The following is a 16543-nucleotide window of genomic DNA, read 5'->3' on the forward strand; positions in this document are numbered from 1 at the left end:
ATGGTGGCACTAGAGGCCTGGGCCTGTGGACAGTAAAGTTGCTGTGCTTAACTTTGGGACAGCCCCACCCCAGCCTGCCAGGTTCCATACACATCCATCCAGCACAAGTGGCCAAGGTGTGAAAGGTCTCTTTTTCTTGGCCAGGGCTCCTTCAAAAAAGAGACTTGTTCTCAAAGGAACTCCCTGGTAAAATAAAGGTTTCATAAAAAAAAAAGAAGCTGCCTAAGAAAGGGTGAATTTTGAAAAATGCTGGAAGAATGACAACATTTATTACAGATGGCAGTGATTGACACTTTCAACATATTTTAATAACTTGTGATGTTCAGCGTCCATAGATGTCATCTATTTGGGGGACAGGGCCCCTATTAGAGGGGACAGGGCCTTCGCTATAGCAGCACATTAGAGCAGCCCAGACTCTGGAATAGCTTTTGTATTTATATATTTTGCTTTTGCTTAAAGCACTTTGGTTCAGCCACAGCTGTTTGTAAATGTGCTATAGAAATAAAATTTACTAGACTTGACTTGACTATTTTGGACTAGTTTGCAAAAGTTGATTTTCAAGAAAATTAAAAATAGCAGAAAATGTAGTGGGTGTATGAATGGATGGGTGGGTGGGTGGGTGGGTGGGTGGATGGATGGATGAATGGATGGATGGATGGATGGATGGATGGATGGATAGATAGATAGATAGATAGATAGATAGATAGATATGAACTTTAATAAGTTATGAAAACCGCATCTTGGCAATTTGTCAGTTTGTCAGTTTGCACCGTTTTGCTACGGTTTCTGGATTGAACGACATGTTTCCTCGAAGGCTTTGTAGTACTGTAGGTTTTCTCTCATTTGGTAGGTTTATCAGGGTGCTACCCAATCAGTAGAATGATACAGTATATAAACCCCGCCTCTCAGCTGCTATAGGTGCAGCATTAGCGGAACAAACAGGGTGTTCAACACACCTCTGGTTCCGGTTCAATAACCGTTTTGCAACATTTTGTCGGGGTGGAACTCAGCCCAGCCTCATCACCACCATTGGGTCAAAGTTGAGATTTATCGGGTCCCAGTCACGATTTTCAAATGTTCATAACTTCTGCTCGGATTGCACTAGAGGCTGAAACTGATATCATATAGTGTGAAAACATGTTCTGAACAAATCATTTCTTTCTACTAGATTTTCTGCCATGTAGAATTTCCTGGGAAGCCTACAGTACTTTTGACATCTAGGGACGCTGAATATAAAAAGCTATTCAAATATGTTGAAAGGATTGAATAGTGTTAAAGTATTTTCTTTTCATTTCATTGCAGCATACAGCTATATTTTGTATTTGTAATTGTATGTTTGTATTTTTTATTTGAGTGTGTGTTTTGTATGCAGGGCTTCAAAGATGAACAAACATGGCCGAAGTCCAACCTGACAGTCCCTCCCATCACCTCCAACCCTGGCTCTGTCTTCACCTCCAACCCTGGCTCTGTCTTCACCTCCAACCCTGTCCTTGTCTTCACCTCCAACCCTGTCCTTGTCTTCACTTCCAACCCTGTCCTTGTCTTCACCTCCAACCCTGGCTCTGTCCTCTCTCAGCCTCAGTATGTCTCATTCATTCCCAGTGTGGTGGCTTTGGAGGAAAAACATAAATGTCCATTCTATTCTATACAGTATAGCAAGTTTTGTAAAAATAAGAACAGACAACATGGTTTTCTGTGAAGTACAGGAAAGTACTAGTTTTTATTCCTTCATAATCAAACTTCACAAACAGCGTGAACTTGTACAATACCTCAGAGAGTGAAAATTACAAAAAAAGTGCTGGTAACATTTACAAAAATCATCCTTACTTAGCAACAATCAGTTTATTCTTCCACACTTTTTTTAGTCTTTTGTATTAAGGCTTAATACTTCTGTATAAAGTATATGCAAGATAAGTCTTCACAGTTTTTCGAAAAAAGTCACAATATTATGTAACGTAATGAAGCTTTACGGCTATTTTCTTTATAATAACAAATACACATCACTGGTAAATATACGGGAAATACAGGGCTTACTGTAAAATGGCAAGTAATGATACTGTTTGCTGAAATAACTTGCTTTCACACACTGATAGGAAAGGTTTGACATACCATCGTGATAACTGAAGGAGGAAGGTTAAATAAGAAGCATAAAAACTTGGGAGATCGCCTCCAAACTTTGGCACATCCCTTTAAACATTTTCACAAAATATGTAAGATTTATTTTGGAAATCATATGCACAGAAGAATAGCAAAACTGGCATAAAGTGAGAGCATGCTGTGTAGTAAGGTGCTAAATCAGAGATAGTACACAGCCAGCCTGTTCCACTTGGACTGACATGAATAAGGTGCATTTGTAAGACTGAAAGCATGTAGGCCTTTCTCTTAGATTTCAACAAATAAAAATAAGTTAAAAAAAAAAAAAATCCTCAAAGACAACCAAAATTAATTTGACCAATAGCCTTGAGGCGACCTCTTATACTCATGCATTCCCATGGATTTGGAGAAATGATTATCTCTACTACAGTAATGTAGCTGTTCAGCTGTGGCATGTGTGAAAATGAAGTGTTGTGTCATGGATGTTATTTTTGCTCATGTTTTTGTGTGTGGATCCTCCACAGATGTTTTTCACTGTGGGGCTCTTTATGTCTCTTTGAGAAACTTGATGTTGAAGAGTAATGAGATGGAATAGAAAAACTGATTGTGAAACAAAGCTGAGATATATTCACAGGATTCCCTAAACGGCACTATTTAACAGATGAACAGATGAGAGCCTCAGCCCCAGGACTTACCAATTTCACCCTCATGCATACTATACGGTTAAAGTGACGCAACACGCTTGCTTAAATAGCCTACATCACAAAAGCAATTTGGTTTTAGTGCAAACACAATTGGCTGGCTTCAGCTTCTCAATAATAACAAGCTCACCAAGGAGATTACAAGAAGGCACATACTTATGCTTCCTCTAACACGCAACATATTTAGACAAACTGCAACATCTTTCAACAACACCACAAAGGGCTGATAACAGGAAAGCTACTTTCTCCACATAATAAAAGTGATAATAGCCATGATTGCTGTCATGAATTATTGATGATTTACAATTATCAATCAACAAAATAAAGACCTCAGCAATATTCTACCCACTTTGAGCCTTTTTAATTAAGGACAATTATGGGTTATGGTATATTTTGGTGGATACAAATTCTTTGGATGGCTCAATGTTACAATATTAATAGAAAGGTGCATTTCCCATCCATCAGAGTTTAAGAAATGTTGTCGTCTCTTTTTTTATTCTTTCTTTCAATGTCCCAGCACAATGCTCTTGAGGTTCAACCCAGATTTTCAGATCACAAATGTTTTCAAGGAAAATTAAGTGAATTAGTGAAGACAATTGTATGTTTTAACATTGAGGAAGTTTAATATATTACCAATTATTCAGTTACCACCATGTTATGATCAGGACATGTTACACTGCGTCCATATCTACGGGGCATCCTATGACTCACACCTCCTTCCTGACCCTCACCCAGGGCTTGAAGAGCAGTTCCATTCGTCCAAAACAATCACGAGAGGAAACAGGGTTCATGCGCCTAAGATTCGGACACTTATGATTGGTTAAACCAACTAACAAAACAAAACAAAAAATAATGTGCGTGTCCAAGTTCATAATGTGCGTCTAAAAGACAACATACTTCCATTCTGTACCTTTACTCATGATTATTCAAACACAAACTTTCCAAATATCACCGTTTATACAGCATGATCCTGTGTATTACACTCTGATTTCAGAAACTCAGGCTTTCAAAATGTGTCAACTGATCTGTATTGTATTGCTTTTCATAAATGAAGACCAAAATAAGTTTAGTGCAAATCTCTTTTCTGGTTTGAGAAGTGGTAGCTGACATAGAGAGGGCCATAACAGGGCTCAACCCTCATATTTGGTTGACTTATAAGACAACACATACAAGTGGTTTAATTTAATAATTGAATTGCTATTAAGTGGTATCCCTTTTGTTTTTTCAGTATACTCATGAGAACATTGTCTCCTAAGGGAATTTTGAAATCACTTTAGTATTAAGATTAGTATTGAGACCAGGTCAGGTATTTTGCCAGGAAAATCAATATGTTTGAAATAAATCAGCACAATTATGATTTCCAATTGCAATTAAAGGGAATGTTTACTGGATAAACAATGTTTTATTTCCCCCTTTCTTAGGTCCTTCTCAATTCCTCATCTAGCCCAAATGTCTACCATTAGAACAAGAGGACACCCGTCTTGTCTGAGTCATAAGTCTCAAGCAATTCCACCTCATGTATGGTCCAAATCACCTTCTCTACACTAGCCAGAGGCTGTGGAAACGAGTTAATTCATCCAAATATGGACTTATAACTGTCTGCATGACTTTACAGCCTAAGTGGGAAGACATGAAATTATTTATTGGAGTCCCTCCCTTTAAAGGCGGCTTTAATGATCAGAGAAGTGTAGCCATAGTAACCATTCCTTTACTGATCAGAGAAGTGTAGCCATAGTAACCATTCCTTTACTGATCAGAGAAGTGTAGCCATGTTAGGAACCATTCCTTTACTGATCAGAAAAGTGTAGCCATGTTAGGAACCATTCCTTTACTGATCAGAGAAGTGTAGCCATGTTAGGAACCATTCCTTTACTGATCAGAAAAGTGTAGCCATGTTAGGAACCATTCCTTTACTGATCAGAGAAGTGTAGCCATGTTAGGAACCATTCCTTTTCCAGCAGGGTGGATCTGCTCCCTCTCTCAGTAATGACTGTGATAAGGCTATAGTCTGTGCAGGTGGTTCACGTCTCATATTTGAAGCTCTCAACTTGGAAATGTTGGAAAACTCACCCCAGTCCAGTGTTTGACAAGTTAAAGTATAAAACCTCCTTGCACATACTTTAAAAAACCCTTATCCCCTATTTCAAAACAGCAGTCATTACAATTCAAACAATATTGTTTCAGAACAATAATAAAGGTACAAACTAATTTGGAGCATACATAAAAAAGACAAACTGAAAAATAAAACATCACTGCAGCATATAATTCAGGGTTGCTTTGTTGTGACGTTAACTACCTTTACTACTGTACAACAGCCCACTTCTGCCAGGTTCAGAACTGTGATATTTAAGGAGGTTGAAGAACATGAAGGAATAGAGTGCCAAAGCAGGCAGTAAAGTCTAACAAAGGATCCTTACTTAAATATATGTAGCTATACATGAGCACAACTCATAGATCAACCCAAGTGCATTTTTTCATACCACCTACACAATATATGGCAGCAAAAAGCTTGAAAGTCTGTTTCAAACCAAAGCTTTCTGTAACATAAATCAACAGACAGACGAGAGCAAAATATCTTGATTTCTGTCACTGAATGGATTGTACAATATCTAAGGCTTGAAGACACTTCATCTTAATTTAACCATAGTAAGAAACCTCACCAGAATCATAACTAATCCTATTTCCAATTTTTAACACCCAGCAAGAAGAAACATTATAGCAAAACTTGCCTAAATAGTAATGAAATGTTGCCAAAACATATTTGCCAAGGGGTTTACATTCTGCTTTGATATGAACAATTCATATTACAAAAATATATATTATCATGTAATAATCTTCATCATGTATGAAACTGACTGATAAAAAATTTGGTCCACATCATTAGGATTTTAATACAACTCCACTAATAGGAATATTGTCATATTGTTTGATTGTTTTAGCCATTATTGGAGATAAATTGACAGCTGAATATGGGATCTATAGGGAGGTTAGCAATATCTGATTGTGGGATCAATTACATTTAATCCTCTTTGTTTTAACTTGATGAGCTGAGAGTTGTATGTTCTGTTCCTTTAAACAACGGCATAAACATATTGCAAAACCAATAAACAAGTATGTGCAAATGTATTTTACATCTTGGTCCATCTCAAAGTATGAAACAAATAAAATTAATTAATTATGTATCTTCTGCTGTGTTGGAATAACATTTTAGTAATAGGCTGTTGGATATCAGTCAGGCTAAATGATTAATTGTGCATGGCACATAAATTTAGTATCACTCTATCACCAATCCAGTGCATTTTATTAATAAGAAAGTTAAAAACTAAAATTAAAGATCGTTCATAAAAATCTACTGAAAACTGGAATAATCAACATATGGATTAAAGAAAGACGAACAGATCAAACATAATCAAGTGCACATTGGGAAGGTCGAAATTGATTGGTTAAGTGTGTGTGTGTGTGTGTGTGTGTGTATGTCTGGTGTGTGTGTGTGTGTGTGTGTGTATGTGTGTGTGTGTGTGTGTGTGTGTAGAAAACAAATATTGAGTATTACCTTTAAGCAGAGGAACAATGCAACATTAACAATCTTATACATGCTATAGTTTTAAATAACAGCGACTATGTTTCAGGTTTATTTTTCTTTTTTTTACGCGATTTCTTATAAAAGCTATTTTGGTCGACTATCGGCAAATGAACACAACTACTGAACTACAGTCTATCAATAGTGACCAGAGGACTACACGCTGAAGCATTTTCATAAGCACCCTGCCTTCAATATGAAAAGAAATATACTGTGTAGCCATCTAGCCAGATTTGAACACATACAGGTTTATAGGAACTTGTATCTTGGTATCTTATCACTTCCACAAAGGTGTTGTTGTGTTTTTCAGACACTGGTGTATTTTTACCATTCTTTGGTGTTTACAAAAACAAACGATGTCATCTTCTAATGCATGGCTCCTTCTCACAACAGACTAATGTAATTACAACCACCAACCCTTCCAAAAAAGAATGCAACGGATCCCCATCCAGATGTAGAAGAAGAGTACAGTATACCCAAATGTTTGCCCATTTGTGTACCAAACCTATCTGGTAGAAGAGGGACTTGGAGAAACCATTGCTGTCACAATGGATGTTGTTTTTTTCTCACCACAGACAGGGATTCTTCCTGGGCACTAGAGAAGCACTAGAGACAAGCCAAAGGACCATTACCCAAGGTGCCATGTAAAGTACTGTCAGGGTGCTTATTCTGAGAGCCCTAGCCAACATAGCGTACAGCATCGGTCATCCGTATGAGTGTCAGTTATACAGCATTATAGAACATTGGAAGCTTCATCAATTCCACAGAGTCTGAAACATTGAAGGAAGTTCTATTTTTGATTTTCCAAATTTTTAATCTTAATCATGTTGTTCTAAAAATATGATCTGATGAAATAACCCTCCAATAGCAATATCAAAATCATGACTAATTCTCTGAGCTGGGGCCCCAGCTTGGGCTGAACAGTAACACTGAGATTAAAGTTATCTGCCAGATAACATTACTACCCAGTCTTACGGGCTGGCACTGCGCTGCGTTTACCCAATCCACAAGCCCCTCAACCAGGCCTGACACTTCACCGGGCTTGAACCCGGACAGTACCGATAACAAGCACACGTACCCACCCCACAGAAACCACAGGAAAGCTAGCGATTCCATGGGTCATCAGCATTTCAACTGAGAAGTGAGTTTATCCAATTTAACTTTAGTTACACCAGCCAACCAGTCAAAATTGTGGAAATTGTCTTTGTCAGGCTAAAGGGATCACATAGTTTGTTATGCTATGGAGTTATATTAAGTTATACACAGTAAAGCCAGACTAGGTGTAGGAATGTTCTGAACATCACAGGAATGTGCATATTGGGTGACTGTCTATGCTGCACAAACTGGGTCCTAATCAAAACGTATACTTTCCATTTCTTAACAAAGATGCCCTTCAATTGGGGAGGACAGACCTATTTAGAATGTCCTTTAAACCCTGACCATATTTAAATGAACAAGGGTAGAGCAAAGCCCAAGCTAGTGCAAGACCAACTGACCTCTTCAACACATGCAATTCAGCGTAGTCACCTCCAAAGGAAATATCTTACTCTTCATACTACTAATTAGCTGAATGGTGACGACCTGGCAGGTCTGCTTTACAAGGATACTTTCAATAGAGCTGTGAGTGAACCGCCGTGTCTCCCTACGCACCGGGCCATTGGCCTGTTCAGGTGGGGTTGAAAGGTCACCAGTCAGACACCATGATCGCGTTTCCGCGTGCTGATGTGTTGTGTCAAGTGATCCAGCTGGAAGGGAGCAGCAAATCTCATTTCCAATGCAATCAACACAAAAAGCAAGTAGTACATGTATAAAGCAATATGAGCTACCGCAAGGAGAGGTCAACATACTTCAAGAATGCAAGAAAGATCGAGCGTCCAGTACTCTGTGAGGAGGGAACGGACAGTGATTCTGGAACCAAAACTACATTAAATTGGCAGTATACTGACTGCTGTGTTTGTCTCAAATAGGTCAGTTGATCCGTTGAGTTTGGCAGTGGAAAGGCAGTTCTGGTTGTCTAGAAATGCTTACAGTTTAGTGTGCTTCAAAACTAAGGCTAAGTCTTAGCAGGATGAGCGCTGTCGTATGGCAGAGACGGTGCTTGGTTGATAGGGACTTTGTTGTAGCAACTCTGGCCGACATAAGGCAGCTATCTGTCCAGCCAGGAGGGCTGTGCCAACGGGTCTAGCAGAGCAGATGTGCCTACAGTGACCTGGTGTCTTAAGGCCAGTACCCACCAAATGCTACAATATCATATTGCATACCTACTTATGGTTTCATGCAGATAGGGCTATAGGTAAAAAATATCTCATGTCTATAATGGTGATTAATCGCAACTGTTTTCTCCTATGGATTGATTACACAAAACTATGACAGCAGAAATGAAGAAGATGCAGATGTATCCTTCATGAATAAAATAGAATATGACTGTTTTAAAGGGCTCTAATAGGATGTACTGTTTTATGACCGACATTTATCATAGCAGTAGTTGTATAAATATGATCATTATCTGTCTATAGACCATGTGCATACACTGTATATATTTGCAAAATGTACTGTAGGAGAAAAATTATGAAGATTCAGTATAATAATATACAAATAGGCACTTGTTAGGCATATTCCTTAAATCCCACAAAGCATATTCAAGCTGCAGTTATTTCTGTATCAAACTATCTCAATGTTTCTGTTATATGTGTTATCTGTTTACAAGCCTGGTATATATATTTGCTAGATTCCATTACAAACGAAGTCGTCGGACAAAAACTGTATTGACTAACGTACAAGCATAATGCTATGACGGGGTTATTAAGGGTCACTGCTCATTTCTCTGTGAGTTATTATATGAGTGAATGGAAATTCCAAATCTAAATATAAGGACATAGCAGTAAAGTAGGAGTTCAACAGATACGCCCCCATCCACAACATCACCATATTTCCTTCCTTCATGACCATATTAGGCCGCTCAGTACACCAGCATGTTTTCCAAATGTTCTCATCTTATACCTTGCATTGAAATAGAGATTTCAAGTCCAAACAGTACATTTGCACGTATGGCAAACTGTGACATATCACTCAATGGCTGTCTCTCCTTTGCCCATTCACTAATAACTACGTACAATAACACAATGAATGGTCACAGGAACAAAAGGACCAGAGTCCTGAAATAAACTGCAAATAATAAACTGCAAGACTAACCATGAAAAGATATGGTCTTCTTAGTACACTGAAATAAACAAAACATGAACAACATGAAGAAGACTGTTAAAACATCAAACGAGGAGCTGCTTACTCAAGTCTATCTACTTGTGTCTATTCTATACTGGTATATGTAGTAGCAACATCAGAATCAAACCATAGCAGTAGTAAAGGAAGGATTAAAAGAACAGACAGCTAAGTGTGCCAGGGACTGCAAATTAAGCAAAATGATTTTGCAGTGAAAGAAAAAAGTGAAAGAAAAAAGTTACATCAGATCAATCTATAATATGCTGCTGAAAATGTAATTGTTCTGCATGAAATGTAAATGTGTGTAACGTGTGAGTGGTGGGTGATCTGGCAGTGGAGGAGAGTGAACGCCTGCCTCAGCTTCATGTGATACTGGTGATCTTCAATATAACTTTCCATATCCAATCCTCAAGGATCTCTAAACCAACATTAAGCTACTTATTTGACGGTTCTTCCAATGACATCAACAAATTATCTTGAGAAAAAACATCTAGCTACGGTCGATAGTGCATTTCATATATGTATCACACAAAATACAGGTTAATTCAGGTCATCATTGTTCTGACTGTATTTAATTGGACTAACTTGGTGAACGCTATGTACTGCTCTGTTTAGTCAAGCTGGTTCAGGATTTCTTTATCATCACATTGAGCAGACAACAGCAACAGAATGCCACAACTATCGCCTACTGCAAAAATAGATCTTAGCAGTTTTTTTTCTTTTTTTTACATTCTGTATCCGATAAGCGTTTTCTCAGATAATGCAAGCAACAACAGGAACGACCCTCTATGAACTGTATCATGACAATCCTGCAGGCAGCATCTACTGACATCCACTGATGGTAACACAAGCTACAGATAAGAGCCATTTTCCTAACCGGTACAGCACCTTCAGTGTGGGAGACACCTGCAGCAGAGTACATCAGAGACATGCCCAGTCACTAGTGAGACATGCCCAGTCACTAGTGAGACATGCCCAGTCACTAGTGAGACATGCCCAGTCACTAGTGAGACATGCCCAGTCACTAGTGAGACATGCCCAGTCACTAGTGAGACATGCCCAGTCACTAGTTGCACAATTAGTTTTCCCTTTGCTCAACAACCTTCAACAACCAGATGGGACCTCAAGTACTGTGGGTTGCATTGTATTATGATGTTTCTTGCCTCTGAATAACGGAAATAACAGCTTTGGGATTTCTGCATTAATATCCACTTACAGTCTTTACACTTTCCTTCTTTTTTTTTTTAGTAGTGGGACACCTTTCACAGTGCTGACCTATTTCTGTGACACTGATGGTATGACATCATCAGGTAATCTACTCAAACAGAAATAAGATGTTTAGATACAGCAAGGGAAGCATATAGGCTACACTAAACAGCACATAGGTCTGACATTTGGGGCAATGGATTCATCAATATTTGATCTACAGTTGCCAGAGAATTTACAAATTTTGTTTATCAGCCCAAGGTTAGAAAAGCTGTTGCTCATAGTACCTGCACTGCATATTGCAACGGAAGCCCTGCAGTACAGATATTCTACCTCCACTTGGGATAGTAACAGCTTGATTATACTGTATATCACACAGAGACGTTCACACACACATAAACACACTAGGGAAGGGACACACACTTGTGTACAATTTACAGATAGCAAATAGGCTGTGTACAATCTCCCACCCTAATTCCCAAAGAAACTTGTTCTAAAACACACATCATTATGTCCACACACACTAGAAAATGTTTTTTTTTTCCTTTTTTGGATTTAGTTTGGCATGAATGCTTTTATATGAAAATTCAGCATCTGTTTTTAATGTATGTAATGCGATAACTGTTGTTAGGGGAGAAACTCCTGAAAAGAATACATTAAAACGGTAAAAACAGAGACGAGCTCACACGATGGTTCGGATTTAAATAAAAATAAACGCTTGCACAGACACAGCACAAGTACAAACATATTTGCAAGCCATAACAAAAGCCAAGAAACATTGAATTACCTTATGGAAATAAAACTATTCTAATACATGTGAACTCTACAACCAAATAGATAAAAAATGATTCTTCTCTAAAACTATAATATCTCTGGTAACAGTAGTGCACTTATCGGTTTAAGCAGTGCAACATATATGCAAGAAAATAATGCAGTCCTCTTATCAAGCTTTTAAGAAAGATTTTTTAAATGAAAAAAGAAAATCATAGAAGTTCATTTCTTAAGTAAAACAATTCAATATTAAGCACAGGCATTCGAAGAAAATGTGCAAAGTAGCACTTTGTTTTTTGAATCTACAACTATTGTTTTCAGACTGTACTGTAATTATGGTTTGTTACTCTCACCGATACAACTACTGAAGGTTCGTCTACTCAAATGAATGAGCAAAATCTTTTGCTCGCAATTGCAGGCAGATGTGTCTTATTTTGGATAAAAATCATGTACAACTAGTCAAATATCGGAGCAGAGCATTTGAGTGACGTGACATGTGAGTAACAACCCTCTCCCCCTACTTCCAAATCTTTACACACTGTGTCTATAGGTTTCCGAGAAATCAGGAATGTATACTATTGTCTGGAAAGTCAATCTGCAAGTTGTGGTGTGTGAAATAATGACTGAACTGAACTAACTCTCACTGTTCTGCTCCCCCCACCACCTGTCTGTACGCCATGTCCAAACGCTGCATGCCATTTCCGCCACCAGGTGGAGCTAACTTATCAGGAATAGTGCATTTTAGTCCTCTCCACCGCTCAGATGGCTGTGCTGTAGCTGTGGTAGACAGGCTGTACACACACTCTGGGTTGATAGGTATTGTATTTATCCCATACAAGTTCAAGTTCAATGAAAATTATTCTCTATTTACCAGTAATCCAAATCAACAGCTGTCTACAATCCTCGATAGACTATTACATTATCGAATAATGATTATATAAGCTGACAATAACATTGATAGTGACAAATCGTGTGTGATCTACAGCTGATAACAGTCGGGTGCTAGTTGTAGAGCAGCAAGTGTGATGGCAAGTGAGTACGGTCGCATACTCAAGTCTGCCAAAACTGTTCCTGTCAAATCCTTTTCCAAAAACCACAAATTCTGTAAGCTGATCAATTCAGAAAAAAATTTATCTGTCTTTTGTTGTCTCACATTTTGAAATGGAATAGGTCTAATAGCCTTAACAGTCTTGTAGGGTATTAGTGGCAGTGTATGCAAAGAAAATAAACTCCAAACAATATTACATTTTAGCTCAAATACTGTCGCATCAACAAACTCTAATTTTCGTAAACTTAACCTGAACCATCAAAATGCATGGACAACATTGCTAAAACATAATGCTAAATAATCACTCTTATAGCCACTCACAGGAAGTTACATTTCAGTAAAATTATTAAAATCAACTTGTACCTCGACAACAGCTGCATTGTAATCCCTCAATACCGTAACAATAAATAAAAGCCCAGTGTCAAACGAATTACTCTCCTTTTCTTATCCTACATAAGAAGGCAATCTTGTGACCATCAATATCTTTTAGAGGGAATATTAAGCCCAAGTCAGATGTTTTTCCATTGTTGTTATTGTTGTTGTTGAAAATTATACCACAGTAAGCTTGGACGCTTATAGTGTCCAAATCGGTCAGTATGGATTCACATCTACCATGTTAGAAATTTCATGGCAATGTTTGCGTGCACACACACACACACACACACACACACACACACAGACACACACACACACACACACACACACACACACACACAACCGTCACAAAATACACTCACACAAGTACATACTGTACACACAGTACACTCATAAAACACATATACTCATACAAACATATATCTGTATTTTATATAGGTGTGTGAGTTTGTTGAGTGTGTGTGTGTGTGTGTGTGTGTGTGTGTGTGTGTGTGTATTTCTCTCGTAGGCCTTTCGGTAGTGTTCAACACATAAATCAGTATTTTAGGAAAGCATACATTTAGAGGCCTGTAGTTCGGATCCATCCAGTGGATCAATATCAAACTACAAAGCCTTAAGGCCACCATCTTTTTTCTTTTAGAATAACAAAAAACACCTCTTTTCAGGGAAACTCAATGTGCCAGTGTCTATACTCATTACTCTTCATGCCCCCCCCCCTCCCCCCAAAAAATCTAGTGCCATTTTCTTATTAATTCTTTTTAAAAGAAGTGTATCTATTTGTACTTATCCATCGGAGACATGCATTCGCATGTGGTCATTGAAGTGCTCAATTTGGTCGAACTTGGCCGGGCAGACGGAGCACACGTAGGTGGTCCCTTCTTGGCAGCTTGCCTCCGCGGCCACGCCCACTCCCGTTCCGACCCCGCCCCCTACCCCGGCGCCCCCGCCCATGGGCATGGCCAGGGCCACCACTCCAGCGCCGGGCTCGGGGACGGCCAAGGGCAGGGGGATGGAGATGGGCCCCCCGGGCCCCGGCAGGCCTGCCACGGCTCCCCCGGTGCTGTGCAGGGCCATGTGTCTCTCCAGCAGGGTCTTGTGGGAGAACTTCTTCTTGCAGATGTAGCACTCGTAGGACTTCTCCCCGCGGTGGAGACGCATGTGCACGTTGAGGGAGCTCTTCTGGGTGAAGCGCTTGTTGCAGATGCTGCACTGGTAGGCGCGCACGCCCGTGTGGGTCACCATGTGTTTGATTAAGTAATCCTTCAGGGAGAAGGAGCGCCAGCAGATGCTGCACTGGTGAGGCTTCTCACCTGGATGCACACAAGGGGCAGGTGTTAGGACTGAGAAGAACATTAAAGGTGCTGTATGTAACACTTGTATGTGTGTAGTATTAGGACTCCTGATCGCTCCAACAGAGATATGAAGTTATATACTGTTGTTAGAGGTGGGGACCAAACCTCAGACATTCCAGACTAAAACACAACATGATAAACACAGCACTCATTTCGGACGTGTCAACATTTTTTAAATGGGAAATAGATAATAAATATTTTTTGGGGAAGGGGGGAGCAATACTTTTACTCTGTACCTTTCTAAAGGCTGTGTAGATGTTTTATTTTTTTATTTTAATATTTGTCTACATAAGAATGTTATCTATGGCAGCTTTAAACCTAATGGGTCTAGATAGAGAATGGAGGAAACTACGACAAAGCCTTTCAGCTTCTCCAGCCTTGAACAGTTCACCAGGATTTTGAGAATCCTATTGTGGTGGTAGAGCTCATCACAACACTGCATTCATTTGCAAACTCTGACGTATCATGACTGCTCGGAAGATACTGTTGATGGGGTCACTTAACCTTATTTGTCTGTGTTCATTTCAATAAGCACAATATTTCCCTTCTTGTCCCAACAAATACATAGACAGGATGTGAATATATATTTCAGTCATTTGTAGAAAGATGTGCCGTTCACCATTCACAACTCGACCAACAGAATGAACAGAAAATGGATCAGTACAGATTCCTATCAGACCCATTCAGACGTGAGGAGAGCGGTACTCACCGGTGTGGACAAACATGTGTTTGACGTAGTTCTGTTTGGCCGTAAAGGTCTTACTGCAGAGAGTGCACTCGTAGGGCTTCTTCTCCCCCTGGCCGAGCCCTGACCCCGCCCCGGCCTGCTGCTGCTGCGCGGTGGCCTGCGCCACGGTCAGCCCTCCGGGGAACGGCGCCATGTTGGGGGGCGGCACGGCCACGAACTGGGGCGGCTGACCCCCCAGGGGCTGGGGGAGGCTGAACAGAAAGGGCTTGTTGGCGCTGGCGGACTGCGTGGCGAATAGCGTGGGCAGGTAGGAGTTGCCGGCGGAGCCCATGACCGGGGTGTTGCTGGTCAGCGTGAGCGGCATCCTCAGGCCGCCGCCGTGCGACTCGGCCTGGCGCATGTAGTGAGGGGCGGCCGCCAAGGCCTGGGACGCCATGGGGTTGAGCAGCGGCTGCATGGCGCCGTCGCTGTTGTGGGCCGCCGCTCCGTCGTCCGTGTCGTGGATGTGCTCCGGGGACGAGTCGTCCACCTCGATGTGCATGGCTCCGCCCCCGGCCTCGCCCTGGGGCCCGTCGCCGCCACCCTCCCGCCCGAAGCCCACCAGGTACTGCTGCTGCTCCGCGGGGTCCGGCTCCGTGCCGATGGACGAGCTCACGCCCGAGTCGAAGCTCTCGCCCTTGGGCTCGCTCTCCACGCCCTCGGTGTGGTCCGTGTCCTCGGCGCAGTCCTCCAGGCCCCCGAAGCAGCCGCCGTACTCGTCCTCGGCCTCCTGCTTGATGTGCACGCCGCCCGTCTGAATGCGTACCGGTCGGGGCTGCTTGCGGCAGTGGGTGGTCTCGGGGGTGGACAGGAAGCGCTCCATCTGCTGGGACCTCTCGTGGATGCGGGTGATCCAGGGGGGGTCCTGGCCGTGCGGGTCCTTCTGCAAGGCCAGCGCCGGGTCGTAGCTGGGGGCCATGCCGCCGGCGTAGTGGGAGCGCTCGCGCGTGCCGTTCTGCAGCGAGTGGGCCGGGTAGGAGTACAGGGAGGGGTACGCCCGCTCCAGGCTCTGCTGGGACGAGGCCTGCATGTACCCGGACTCCGCGTCGCTGCTGGGACCCGAGGTGCCCGACTCGGGCGTGCCTCTCGGGGTGTCCTGCCCGGAGTCGACGGGGATGACCGGGAAGCCCCCCGGGCCGGGCAGGCCCACGTTCTGGGACACGATGCGAGTGCACTCATCGATAACGGTCTTGATCTGCAGGATGCTAGCAGCGGTGAGGATCTGCAGGGCCTCCGACTGGGACACGCGCAGGACGCCGCTGTACATGAAGTCAATCAGCTTCTGGATGGACTGCACAGAGACCACGGAGGGAATCTCAATGTCGCTGTAGCCCAAGAGCAGCTTGTCCTGAAAGAAGGGGCTCCCAGCCGCCAGCACGCAGCGATGAGCTCGCAGCATGCTTCCATGGATCCGAACAGTCACGTCACAGAAGTGCCCGCGGTTTCGCTGCTCATTGAGGGTCTCAAGTA

The 16543-nt window shown here is 41.7% G+C and overlaps 1 protein-coding gene across 1 annotated transcript in view; it reads right to left on the bottom strand.

Moving 5' to 3' along the window:
- Window positions 1–13777: 13777 nt before the first annotated feature.
- Window positions 13778–16543, bottom strand: part of zbtb20 (zinc finger and BTB domain containing 20) — a gene marked incomplete at its 3' end in the record, with an annotated part of 24443 nt that continues 21677 nt past the window's right edge. Inside the window, exons 4-5 of the mRNA XM_084449544.1 lie at window positions 15056–16543; window positions 13778–14304 (exon numbers count right to left, since the gene is read on the bottom strand). The exon at window positions 15056–16543 is cut by the window's right edge and continues 69 nt beyond it. Of these exons, the coding sequence (XP_084305670.1) occupies window positions 13778–14304; window positions 15056–16543 (2015 nt within the window). The remainder of the gene's footprint in view (window positions 14305–15055) is intronic.

The sequence above is a fragment of the Borostomias antarcticus genome (assembly GCF_949987555.1).
Source record: "Borostomias antarcticus genome assembly, chromosome: 15".
NCBI lineage: Eukaryota > Metazoa > Chordata > Actinopteri > Stomiiformes > Stomiidae > Borostomias > Borostomias antarcticus.